Source organism: Chiloscyllium plagiosum, unplaced genomic scaffold (assembly GCF_037043375.1).
Source record: "Chiloscyllium plagiosum isolate Xiang-an unplaced genomic scaffold, Cpla_swu_hap1 HiC_scaffold_24, whole genome shotgun sequence".
Lineage (NCBI taxonomy): Eukaryota > Metazoa > Chordata > Chondrichthyes > Orectolobiformes > Hemiscylliidae > Chiloscyllium > Chiloscyllium plagiosum.
In genome coordinates this window covers 11,462,336-11,476,498 of record NW_028270162.1, presented here as the reverse complement: position 1 = coordinate 11,476,498, position 14,163 = coordinate 11,462,336, and the positions used below count along the sequence as shown (strand labels likewise).

Below are 14,163 nucleotides of genomic sequence, written 5' to 3'. Positions count from 1 at the left end.
TTGATTGAGTCTGACTGGTCGGGGTACTACCCTGAGAAATGAATAAGTGAATGGCTGGTCTTGTTTGGAGTTGGAGTAGGAGCTGTGTACGTATATACTATATCCCCCTGCAAAGAACAGGGCTCAGTGTATTAACATATGGAGCTTCTAGCAAACACAAGTGCACCACATTATGAACTGACTGAATCCTAAATTAGTTGTCAGCAGAATGATGTCATTAAGCTCTTCATAAATCTCTCTGACCAAATACCAGTCTGAAAGTGAGGAGTCTGCCCTCCGTCGTGGCTTCAGTTTTATGTGCTTTCATCTCACATTCAGGACAGACATTTTCTGAGTTGAACTCCAGGTATCCCTCTACAAACCAGTTCCCAATGAAGATGGTGAATTGTTGAAGGTTTGCCTATCTGATCTAGTGCATGCAAATGGGTTATCCAATTTTCATGGGCAATGTGAAAACCTGGCAGCGTTGAGGGGTCTCAAGGGCAACTTAGACATGCATATTACTAAACCTGCCAAAGGGACTAAAATTGTCATGCTTAACAAACATGACTATATCAACAAAACGCATGCATTTCTTAATGACAGGTTCAAGTTTGAATCCAATGAACCTGCTGCTCAGCATAGCCATACATGAAATCAAGCTTAAAAAAAAGTGGGAGATATCTGTGATCGTGTTCATCCTCACAACTCACCGAATTCTGGGTATGCATGGGCTACCTAAACATGTGAATGTGATGTCCCTTATCTATGGCTGGCTCTACACAACAAGAGCTGATAGAATGGTTGGCTGAATTGCTTCAACTAATTTTAAACATGTTTTCCACTTACAAGGTGAAGGATTCCTTCACATTTGCAAATATCATACAGGATTTCCACTTCAATAACTATGTAGAGCCCGTGTGCACTTTTGACGTTGCTAGCCTATTCACCAATGTAGCCGCGAAAGGAAAAGCCATAAACATCAACAGTGCAGCATTATATCATGGTAATCCAGACCTGCCAATGTTGCATGAATCCACATTCATTGAACTAATGATCTCAGCAACTCATGCAGATCTTTTTCAATGACACTAAGGAGCAAGTATGCCCAAAATAAATGCTGTCGCCATGGGATCCCCATTAGAATCAGCTCTCACAAATGTTGTTGATGCATTCTATGAGAAACAATCCTTTAATAGAACAACACACATTACCCTTGGTATATTTTTACAGTATGTAAACTATACATTTCCTATAGCTGGATCCTCAACTGCATGTAAGAACATCCTTCCCTTCATCCTGAGCTCATGACACATTTGAAATGGGACTGTCAATTAGCTCCTTTTCCCCGATGTACTCATCTTTGGAAACGTGGGAACTATAGACCAGTCAGCCTAACATCTGTGGTAGGGAAGTTACTTAAGAAGATTCTGAAAGACAAAATATACATGCATTTGGAAAGACAGGGTTTGGTTAGGAGTCATGAGCATGGCTTTGTGTGTGGGAGATCATGCTTCACAAACTTGTCAGGGTTTTTTGATGAAGTGACCAGGAAGGTTGACAAGGGCAGGGCAATAGACGTGGTCTATATGGATTTCAGTAAGGCCTTTGATAAGGTTCCACATGGCAGTTTGTTCTGGAAGGTTAGATCACAAGGCAAATTGGATACACAACTGGCTTGTTGTTAGGAAGCTGAGGGTAATAGTGGAAGAATGCTTGTTGGACTGGAGAGCTGTGACCAGTGAAGTGCCTCAGGAGTCAGTGCTGGGCCCATTGCTGCTTGTTATCTATATCAATGATTTGGATGAGAAGGTGCAAAGGGTGATTAGTAAGTTTGCAGATGACACTAAAATAGGAGGTATTGTAAACAAAGAGGGAGGTTATCAGAAATTGCAGCAGGACCTTGATCAACTGGGGAAGTGGGCTGAGAAAAGGCAAATAGAGTTTAATATAGAAAAGTGTGAGGTCTTGCATTTTGCAAAGTCAAGTCAAAGTAGGTGTTTCGTGGTGCATGGTAGGGCCTCAAGGTGTGTAGTGGAACCAAGAGGGACCTTGGAGTCCAGGTGCACAGTTCCCTAAAAGTCGAGTCATAGGTAGACAAGGCAGTGAAGGAGGCTTTTGGCACACTGGCCTTCATCAGTCAAGGCACTGAGTATAGAAGTTGTGAAGTTGTGTTGCAGTTGTACAGTACGTTGGTGAGGCTACATTTGGAGTATTGTGTTCAGTTTTGGTCACTTTGCTATAGGAAGGATGTTATTAAACTGGAAAGAGTGCAGAAGAAATTTACAAGGATGTTGCCCGGACTCAAGGGTGTGAGTTATAGGGAGGGGTTGGTCAAGTTAAGACTTTTTTTACTTTAGAGCGTAGGAGACTGAGAGGAGGAATTTTATAGAGAGGCATGGGTAGGGTGAATGTACTCAGTCTTTTTCCCAGGGTTGGGGAATCACTAGAGGTCATCAGTTTAAGGTTAGAAGGGAAAGAATAAAAGGGAACTTTTTTGGAATGAACTGTCAGAAGTGGTTGAGGAGAATACATGAACAACATTTAAAAGGCATTTGGACAAATACATGTATAGTAAAGGATTAGAAGGATATGGGCCAAGTGCAGGGAAATGGGGTTAGAATGGATGGACATTTTGGTCGGCATGGACCATAGAGTCATAGTCATAGAGACGTACAGCATGGAAACAGATCATTCGGTCCAACCTATCCATGCTGACCAGATATCCAAACCCAATCTAGTCCCACCTGCCAGCACCCGGCCCATATCCCTCCAAACCCTTCCTGTTCATATTCCCATCCAAATGCCTCTTAAATGCTGCAATTGTACCAGCCTCCACCACTTCCTCTGGCAGCTCATTCCATACACGTACCACCCTCGATGTGAAAAAAATTGCCCCTTAGGTCTCTTTTATATCTTTCCCCTCTCACCCTACACCTATGCCCTCTAGTTCCGGACTCCCCGACCCCAGGGAAAAGACTTAGTCTATTTATCCTATCCATGCCCCTCATAATTTTGTAAACCTCTATAAGGTCACCCCACACCAGTTTGGGCCAAAGGGCCTATCTCTACGCTGTAGGACTCTGAGTGTATTAAATGAGCCAAGAGTGTTCCTACTGCTGACAACCCCAAATCTACTTACACTAGTCAATATTCACACTGGGAACGCACAGTTTCACATGTTTTAAGAATGATCTTGTGAGCAATCTCATAATTAGATGCTGAACTATTTGTTCATTGTGCAAACCTGATTCTGAAATATAGCACATCTAAGCCATCCTGAGGGATAATGGTTAACCTGATTCAATCATCTCACCGCATATTGCGAAGACTCATGAAAGGCCTTAACACGGTCACTACTGGTAATGAAAAGTGCCCATCTGCCTCAGATTATCATTTATATTATTTAGCCTTTATATTATTCTGGGAGTGTTTTAAGCAAATATTGACAATTTTAGATCATACTTGTACTGAATACTCAAGAATTAGAAAATGCTATAATACTAAGGTCAGTTTATGAGCCAAAATGGCTTACAAGCACCTTCTCATTTTCACTGAGTATTGCAGGACAGAGGGCAGAAAATAGGAGCAGGAGAAGGCCATTCGGCCCTTCGAGCCTGCTCCACCATTCAATATGATCGTGGCTGATCATCCAACTCAGTCCCCTGTTCCTGCTTTCTCCCCCATACGATTAAACCCCTTTAACTCTAAGAATTAAATCTGACTCCTTCCTCAAAACATTCAATACTTTGGCCTTACCACCTTCTATGGCATTGAGCTTCACAGACACATGACTCTCAGGGTGAAGACCTAATTTCAGTAATAAATGGCTTACTACATAACCTTAGACTGTGCCCCTGATTCTGGACTTTCCAGTCATTGGGAACATGCTTCTTGCATTTACCTTGTGAGAAATTTTATAGGTTTCTACAAAATACCCCAAATTCTTCTAAATGCCATACACTTGCCTCTATCCAGATGTGGTGGGGTGTAACTTCTGGGGGACAGGGTTTGGGCTGGCTCTGCTCTGAAGCTGCCAAAGGATCTGCTTCTTTCTTGTCTTCTGAGAAAAGACCAATCTTCTGTTGCACTGTCATCTGCCAGGCTCCAACCATTTCACGCATAAACTGCAAAAGGTAACAACAGCTGTTTCTTCTTGCAATCAATAAATAAAGAACAATTGATGAAAAAGATGGTCGCATTTAAGATCAAAAACTTTTTCATTAGTTGTCAAACAAAATTGGTCACAAACACAGAAAATACTGCAGAAATTCAGTCGGTCAGTGTGGCAGCATCAATGGAGAGGGAAACAGAGTTTACATCAAAACTGAAGAGTCTTATTTGACTTTTTAAATATTCATTTCCAGGACATCTGTGTTGCTGGCTGACCAAGCTTTTGCTCCCATCCCTAATTGCTCTGGCTCTGGAGTCATAATGAGGCCAAACCAGGTTGGATAGCAGTTTTCTTCCCGAAAAGATATTAATGAACCAGATGGGTTTTTCCTACAATCAACAATGGTTCCAAGAACTCTCTTTTTTCCCCAGAAGGTTTCATGTTTGTTTCAGATTTCAACAATAAGACCATAACAGCAAAATTAGTCATTCAGCCCATTGCATCTCCTCTGCCATTTGATCATGGCTGATATATTTCTCAACCCCATTCACCTGCCTTCTCCCGTGACCTTTGATCCCCTTACCAATGACTAAGAAACTCTCAATGACATGGCCTCCACAGGGCCTGTAGCCCTGAGTTCCACAGATTCACCACCCTCGAGGTAGCAAAATTCCTCCTCATCACAATTCTAAAGGGTTACCCCTTCATTGAGGCTGTGCCCTCGGGCTCTAGTCTCGCCTACGAGTGGAAACACCTTCACCACGTCCACTCCATCCAGGCCTCTCAGTATTCTGTAAGCTTCAATCAAAACCCACCCCCCCATCCCATAACCCTTCGAAACTCCATCCTGTAACGACTCAGGGTCCTTAACCGCTCCTCACAACAAGCCCCTCATCCCCAGGATCATTCTTGTAAACCTCCTTTGGACTCCCTCCAATACAGCATGTTATTCCTGTGGTATGGGACCCAAAACTGCTCACAATATTCCAACTGCAGTCTGACCAGAGCTTTATACAGCCTCAGCAGTACATCCCTGCTCCTGTAGTTTAGTCCTGTTGAGATCAATGCTAACATTTGCCTTCCTAACTGCCAACTGAACCTGCATGTTAACCTTAAGAGAACCCTGAACTAGGGCTCCCAAGTCCCTTTGTGCTTCAGAATTCTGAAGCCTTTCTGTGTTTAGAAAATAGACTACACCTCTATTCTTCCAACTGAAGTGCATAACCTCTCATTTTCCCAGTGTTCCACCTGCCACTTCTTTGCCAACCCCCTTAGTTTGTTCAAGTCCTTCTGCAGCCTCCACACTTCCACAACCTCTCCCTCTACCTATCTTTTTGTCATCTGTAAACATGGCAACAATGCCCTCAGCTCCTTTGTCCAGATCGTTAACGTATAACATGAACAGTTGTGGTCCCAACGCTAACCTTTGCAGAAGGCTACGAGTCACTAGCTGCCAACCTGAAAAAGATCTCGAAATCCTAACTCTCTGCCTTCTGCCAGTCAGCCAGTCCTCTATCATTGCCCCTAACATCATGGACTCTTATTTCAGTTAGCAGCCTCCTGTGCTGCACCTTGTCTAAGACCTTCTGCAAATCCAAACAGATAGAGTCGACTGGCTCTCCTTTGTTTCACTTGCTTGTTACCACCTCAAAGGCTTCCAACAGATTTGTCAGACATGATCTCCCTTTCAGAAGCTGTGCTGACTTTGCTCCATTTTATCACGCACTTCCAGATACAGAGGAACTTAGAGTATTCGGCATTCAATTAAACAAATTTTGAATTATCTGAACAAGATTGCAAGGTCGCAATGCTTGGCTAACTATGTTATCTATGGCATCGGTTATCTGAACAAAACACCCCCCGCCTTTGTCCTTTCTCTGTACTCCACAATCTCATCCTTAATAATGGACTTTAAAATCTTACCAATGACCAAAGTCAGGCTAACTGGCCTATAGTTTCCTGTTTTCTGTCTCCCTCCCTTCTTAACTAGGGGTTTAAGCATCCATATGCTCTGTGAGCCTCCAGTATCCACAGTATTTTGTTTACAAAATAAAATGACAGTCATTTGAAACTACGCATAAGGCCTTCACAAATAGCAGTTTCTGCTCTGTGTGGGACATTCATATTGATGAAAATGTGGCTGTTGCACACTGACCCTGAAAAGACGTGCATACAAAGCACTGAAGCAGAAATGGTCTGAAATTATGAAATATACCCTTTTCCTCTTTCTCCTCCAAACTTGTTGTAATTCATGCAGGGCACCATAGTAGAAATGTGACCTCACCGAACATGTGGAGTCACTTGAAAACACTCAGCAATAGGGACTGGGATCCTTGCTGTTTGTTATGTACATTAACACCTTGGATGTGAAGGTAGTTGAGAGATGGCACAAAATTAGTGGTGTTGTTGAAGGTAAGGTGGTCTCAGTTTACAGTTTGATGTTGATCACTTAGTAAATTGGGCAGAGCAATGGCAGTTGAAATTTAATCCTGATAAGTGCAAGGTGATGCATTTTGGGCGGTCTAATATTGGAAGGATTTACATAAGGAATGATAGGTCCCTAGGGAGTACTGAAGCACATGGAGATCTTGGTATATAAGTTCACAGATCCCTGGTGGTGTCAGCACAGGTAGACAGTGTGGTGAAGAGGGCATATGGAATGCTTGTTTTCATTAGCCAGCATAGATTACAACTTGATAAAACATTGGTTAGGCCACTGATGGCGTACTCTGTGCAGTTCTGGTCACCACACTATTCCTGATGAAGGCCTTATACCCAAAACATTGATTCGACTCTCCTGCTCTTCAGATGCTGTCTGACCTACTTTGCCTTTCCATTGCCACATGTTTCGACTCTGATCTCCAGCATCTGCAGTCCTCACTTTCTCCCCACTATCAGAAGGACAGGATTCACTGGAGAAGATGCAGAGGAGCTGCACCAGGATGCCTCCTGGGATGAACAGACTCAGTTATGAGGATGGCCTGGACAGGCTGGGTTTATGTTCCCTGGAGCAGAGTAGGTTGAGCAGGATCTGATTGAGGGATATGAAATTAGGAGAGGCATAGGCAGAGCAGATCATGAGAATCTCTTCCCCACAGCAGACATGTCTAAAACTAGAGGGCATAAATTTAAAGTGAGGAGTAGGTAGTTCAGAGGAGATCTGAAGAAACCCTTTTTCACCCAGAGGCTGATAGATATAATGGATCGTGTTCCTGGCAGTGGCGAAGACAATTGCTCTCACAACATTTAAGAAACAACTGGAGTAGTTAAAATGCCAGGGCACAGTAGGCTAAAGACCAAGTGCTGGTCAATGGAATTAGTATAGTTTATTATTTGTTAGTCAGCATAGACATGATGGGCTGAAGGGCCTCTTTTTCTATGCTGCATGATTCGACAACTCCTAAGTAGTCAGCTTTCCACCCACTTCCCACCCCCCACCCCACCCACAACCCTTTCCAGCCCTGGAGGAGCAAAATCAACTCAACTACAGATCAAATCAGGAATTTTCTGGTTACTAATGATTGAATGATTGTGCCTTCATTTACCATGTCAGAGAACTAGTCCCACAGCTTCAAATAATGAATCAACATTTTATTAATTTTATGTGGCACGGTGGCTCAGTGGTTAGTCCTGCTGCCTCACAACACCAGGGACCCACGTTCGATTCCAGCCTCGGGTGACTGTCTGTGTGGTGTTTGCATGTTCTCCCTGTGTCTGCGTGGGTTTCCTCCCATAGTCCAAAGATGTGCAGGTCAGGTGGATTGGTCATTCTAACTTGCCCATAGGGATGTATAGGTTAGGTGCATTAGTCAGGGGTAAATATAGGGTAGGAGAATGGGTCTGGGTGAGTTACTCTTTGGAGGGTTGGTGTGGATTTGTTGGGCCGAAGGGCCTGTTTGCATACTGTAGGGATTCTAATTCTAATAAATATTCTAAGCCTTTCTGTAGCAAACATCTATTATAACTTCAGTCGAAAAGTGTGGCACTGGAAATGCTCAGGAGGTCAGGTAGCATCTGAGGAGCAAGAGGATTGACATTTTGCGCATTAGCCCTTCATCAGAAATATGCAAAAAGTGCTCCTCAGATGCTGCCTGTCCTGCTGTGCTTTTCTAGCGCCACACTTTTCTGCGACTGATCTCCAGTATCTGCAGGCCTCACTTTCTCCTAATCTACTATAATTACCAAATGAAAAAATCTTAATGGATCAAAGACAAAATATGATGATCTTTTTCTAAATCCAGCATTTCAGATTAAATCTTTATAAAATAGTTCTGCTATTCTTATTGCTGGCATCCTAACAAAATCACAAGCGTTCAGAGAAACAAGGATAAATGCATTCTAAAAATCAATTCAATCTGAAATGTTCAAAAAGTCAAAAAATAAATATCGCGATGACTGCTCAAAGGCAACTCACTAACTTCTCCTCTCTGCCTTGTGAGTTAACCACACTGTCAGTGTAGAACTAGCTATAATTCAACATGCAGCTACAGATCATGGCCAGATTGCTGCATTTCCAAAATTCAATCTCGCCCACTGAAAGTGTAGCACTGAGTAACATCGTTTTGCAATGTTCAAACTAAAATTCTTGCAAGAAGACAGAGTTGCACTTTGCTTGCCTGAATGACAGCGAATGGTATAGAACAATGAGGGATTGATTTTTGTGACGTGCTTTTAAATAACGACATTAATTGACGGCATAATACTTACTGGAACCTCTATGCCATTCTTTGCAGCCAGCAGCCATTCCCAACAAGCCACAGCAGTTTCCATGCCCAATGCTGTAAACATACGCAGAGGAGCCCAGCACAGATGATGGAGGAGTTGAGGGTCACAAACTGTATCAGGACCAGAAAAGAAAATGAATGCTTTACATGAATGTGCATAATTATTCATTTAAACAGCTAAAAGAGTTAAACAATCTCAAGTATTAGTGATAAACGATGGAGCTTTAAAATTAAGGATCCAGAGTCGGGTGCAATTATTGATCAAAAACCTTCAGCTTGACTTATATTGCAAATAAAACGGCTAACAAATTATAAGGCCTACTAAATGTCAGCATCTGTTCAAACTGAACTTAAGAGATGCAGTACATCACTACTGAAACATCATCCATTGTACAGATATACTGTTAAATAATTAAAATAGTCAGCTTGAAGGGTCTTGCTGATGTACACATGGAACAATCTGGCGCTCCAGTTGGAACATATGCACTGTCTTTAAAAACAAAATTCTTCTTGCATAGAAATAAAATATCACATTTTGGGGCTTATTTTCAACTCGCCGAGTCAGAGAGATGTACAGCACAGAAACAGACCCTTCGGTCCAACTCTTCCATGTCGACTCTTCCATATCCTAAATTATTCTAGTCCCATTTGCCAGCATTTCGCCCATATCCCTCCAAACCCTTCCTATTCATATACCTATCCAGATGCCTTTTAAATTTTGTAATTGTACCAGCCTCCACCACTTCCTCTGACAGGTCATTCCAAACACACTACCACCCTGTGAGAGAAAGTTACACCCCTTAGGTCCCTGTTAAATTTTTCCCTTCTCATCCTGAACATATACCCTCTAGTTTTGGATTCCCCTACTCTAGGTAAAAGACCTTCACTATGCACCCTAAAAATGCTCCTCATGATTTTATAAACTTCTATAAGGTCTCCCCTCAGCCTCCAGTGCTCCAGGGAAAATAGCCCCAACCTATTCAGCCTCTCCCTATAGCTCAAATCCTCCAACCCTGGCAACATCCTTGTAAATCTTTTCTGAATCCTTTCAAGTTTCACAGCATCTTTCCTACAGCAATTTCCTGTACAGCTGCAATATGACCTCCCAATTCCTATACTCAATGTACTGACCAATACAGGCAAATGTACCAAGTGCTTTTTTCACTAACCTGTCCATCTGCGATTCCAATTACGAGGAACTGTGAACCTATACCTTAAAATCTTTTTGTTCAGCAACACTCCCCAGGACATCACCATTAAGTGTATACGTCTTGCCTTGACTTGCCTTACCAAAATGCAGCACCTCACATTAATCTCAATTTAACTCCATCTGTCACTCCTCAGCCCATCTGATCGAGGTCCCATTGTACTCTCAAGGTAAACTTCTTCACTGTCCACGACACCATCAATGTTGGCCTCACCTGTAAACTTACTAATCATTTATCCCATATTCACATCCAAGTTCTCCCAGTTAATTTATTTAAAACATATCTCATCCTGCATTAGATACTCCATAACAGAACAGGTGGGGATGAAGGATGAGCATTTTTAACTATAAAGTGCTACAATAAAGCTTTATGTGGTTAGCTTTTTGTTCGATGCCACAGGACATTCTAAGGAATAGCTTGACTTAAGCTAAAAGTAAATTAGGTGATCTTCACTGAGGAGGTACAAAACATTCACACTAGGGTTTAGTACTGCTAAACTTCCAACAAGTTCACTCTTTTGACATCAACAATTCAATTATCAAGCACTCAGTTACTGTAAAATAAAGTGCCTTGCCAATTCAAAGGTCAATTTTAATATGACTTATTACTTATGACACAGGTCATGTTATGCAATGCAGCCTATAATTTTTTGTAAGGTAGGATGTATTTCAGTGTTGTATCCCTCACCTTTGCTGCTGATAAGCAAAGCAGTAAGGTTAAACATGGATTGTGTGCAAGCCTCACTCTCAGCTGATTCCAGCGCATCATTAAGTTTTTTAATCATAACTTTGTTCAGGTCGGACTGCTGTCGACCAGTTGCTTCAGAGAAATGTATCATGCCTGCAACCTGTGGAGAGGAAAAAAAAAACTGAAGTACCCCAAAATATTGTACAGGTGGCAAATGTACATCCCTCATGACAGGAAATAAAATCATCACTCAAATACAGCAAAATAGCTTTGGACTACTCAAGTCACAATTACACAATTCTAGCAAAGTTTTAGAGTAAATTACAATTTTTTCCTGGTTTCACCTTACCATTGTCTCTTTTTCTGAATTAAAGGATTCCTGCTTTTCTTTCGGAAGGTGCTGGTATACGACAGGGCATAGCATGCCTGCTCCTGTCTTTCCACATGCTTGAGGAGAACATGTCAGTTAGATAGGTCCAGTCTAGTGCACGCCCGCCAAGCCAGATGCTGGAGTATTCAAGTCTCACTACGGGACCAGGGCATATAACCTAGCTAAAATAGTGCAATGCCAATGGTAGTGCCATGTTGTCAAAGATGCAATCTTTCCAACAGGATGCTAAACTGAGAACATATCTGGCTGCTTAGATAGGGTGAACAATCCACTAGCATCATTCAAAGCAAATTTCTACCAGGACCTTGGCCATATCAATCAGCACAGTCAAAACAGATTAATTTTGCTCATTCCTTCGATGCAGAAAGGAATACCCAAACATGATCTTCTGATGTCTATCATGTGATCTTTTCCTACCCATAGGCATAATGCAGGATCATACCAACATTGTAACTCTGGGCAACAAAAGCACTCAACTTCGACTGAGAGAATTCTAAAAATTCCTCATCAACACTATCTGGATGTGCAGATGTAGCCCAGCAAACCATACTGCCTAAGCTGATAAAACCTGACCTTTTAATTGCTTTTACATGACGTGATCTATGTCCTCACCATCTAGTCATCCTGTATGTCCACATTTAGGTGCATTAGTCAGAGGGAAATGGGTCTGGGTGGGTTACTGTTTAGAGGGTCGGTGTGGACTGGTTGGGCCGAAGATCCTGTTTCCACACTGCAGAGAATCTAATCTAATCATAACAAGTGACTGGCACATAAAATATTTCACGGGATTAAACCCACTTTAGGCCATCTTGAACTATGGTGAAACATCATCAATAACACAACTTATTCCTTTATTTGTTTCTGGGCTATCCTCACAGAGGTTTAAGTACAACATTTGCAGAGCGCAGGAAACAGGTAGATTTCCTTGATTGTAATTCCAAAAATTAAGAATAAGAAAGAAAGAAGATGATAAAGGAATAGTTTTAAATGAATGATTTACCTCTCCTGCAGAGCGATTGCGTAGATTGAGGGAGGACATAAAGCTAGAGTAGTCCTTCTTCACACAAGCAGGTCTTTCAGTTAGTTGGGTTGCCTGCAGAGTAATGCATAAACATGTAAAACAGTCTTGCTGTAAAGTGCTTCAAACGGGAGATGAAAATTGAAAACATTTACAGACAGAAAACAACCTATGTTTTCAAATTTTGAAACTCCTGTGACAATTCTGGAGAAGAACATAATTCTGATTTTTCATCCAAATGTTAGCCTGTAGATAACACATCGCTATCAATATGATATAAATTCCAATTACCTTCATTAAAATTTCAGACTCCTGTTCAACATTACTTCTGAGAATGAGATACCACCCGAAAGGATTGTCCAATCAAACAGAAGCAACAGACAAATCTGGGATCACAGCTGGGTGGCAACAGCTCAATCAACACTCATTAAGTTTGAATATTGTGTGATCATTGCCACACATCCTCCTCGTATTTGTATCCCATTATGTTTTGGAACAATGCTGAGAAGGCATTGAGGATTTACAGCACAGAAACAGGCCATATGGCCTGACAACTCTGGGTCAGATACCCAACAGCTGCCAGTTCACTTGGTGAGTGAGTGGCACAACATGGCATTCCCAGGAGACCCAAGGATCAAATCCGACTGCTGATGATGATGGGATATTCTTACGATTTGCTTTAAAAGCTAGCAGCGATTCTTGTTTATCAAACAGTTTAATACAAGCCACAGTAAGTAGAATCAAAGTGCAAATTACCAATAGTTGGCACATTGTGATCTATAAACATAAGTGGACTACTAACAGGTCAACTCAGTTAAAATAGTAACAAATGTAGTTATCAAATAGAATGTTCAATGTCAGAACTTTCACAGGATTAAAAACATTTAGTCGCAGAACTTTAGTTGTTAAAGTGAATAGTGAGACAAGCTTCAAGATCACCAACTGGTAATAAAATTATACCATGTTACAAAGTACGAGAATACCCAAAACCAACTAATGTAACCCTACCCTGCTCTCGGCACTGTGAAGCTTTGCTTCATTCACTTCACGCTGCAGCTTTCTGTTAATTCTCCTGCTCATTCAAGTTTCCACGCTTCATTGTTGAAAATATTTGTATCCAACCACTTGCCTTTTCATGATACACAAGCCTGGAGGTGCATTTACAAGGAATTTCTTTTCCTCAATATCCACCCAGTGACACCATGCACCAGCTGGAAGTAATGTTCGCCAGGTCAAATGCACCGTCCAGCCCCAGGATGACTGGAACTTCTAGTGTGGCCTCAGTCATGCTAGCCTTTAAATCTAAAGGACTGGAGTATAAGGATGCAGAAATTATACCGTGATTGTACAAAACCCCACTTGGAGTACTATGGGCAGATCTGGGCACCATATGTTAGGAACAGTATATTGGCCTTGGAGGTAAAACGTAGGTGTATAAGAACGATAACTGGATTTCAGGGGTTAAGGAGAGATTATACAAGTTAGGCCTGTTTTCTTTAGAATTTAGTAGGTTAAGTGGTGATCTGATCAAAGTCTTCAGCATATTAAAGAAAAGACAAGGTTCCTAAACTGTTTTCACTGTTTGAGGATTTTAGAACCAGGGGGCATAGTCTGAAAATTAGGGCCAGTCCATTCAGGAGAGATGTTAGGAAGCATTTCTACACACAAAGGGTAGTAGATGTTTGAAACTCTCTTCCACAAGCAGCAATGGATGCAGGATCAGCTGTTCATTTTAAATCTGAGATAAATAATTTTTTGTTAAACTAAGGGTATTCAGGATTATGAACCAAAGGCTGGTATATGGAGATAGGCCACAGATCGGCCATGATCTCATTGAATGGTGGAACAGACTTGAGGGGCTGAATGGCCTACTCTTATTCCGATATCCTTACATCCTTTGTGGCTTGGAGACAAAAGACACGACATAAATACGAGGTGTTTTTTTCCACTGATACCTGATAAATCTCTCCTATGAATGATTACAATAATTCTCTAATCAACCTATCCACACCTCAGAAGCAGATGAGACTTAAATGCAGGCC

The 14,163-nt window shown here is 41.7% G+C and overlaps 1 protein-coding gene across 2 annotated transcripts in view; it reads right to left on the bottom strand.

Moving 5' to 3' along the window:
* Positions 1 to 14,163, bottom strand: part of pi4kab (phosphatidylinositol 4-kinase, catalytic, alpha b) — a 172,062-nt gene that overhangs the window by 51,826 nt on the left and 106,073 nt on the right. For both annotated transcript variants that reach the window (XM_043715376.2, XM_043715377.2), the window contains 4 exons: positions 12,104 to 12,196; positions 10,713 to 10,872; positions 8,801 to 8,928; positions 3,948 to 4,106 (listed from right to left, as the gene is read on the bottom strand). In XM_043715376.2, the coding sequence (XP_043571311.1) occupies positions 3,948 to 4,106; positions 8,801 to 8,928; positions 10,713 to 10,872; positions 12,104 to 12,196 (540 nt within the window). The remainder of the gene's footprint in view (positions 1 to 3,947; positions 4,107 to 8,800; positions 8,929 to 10,712; positions 10,873 to 12,103; positions 12,197 to 14,163) is intronic.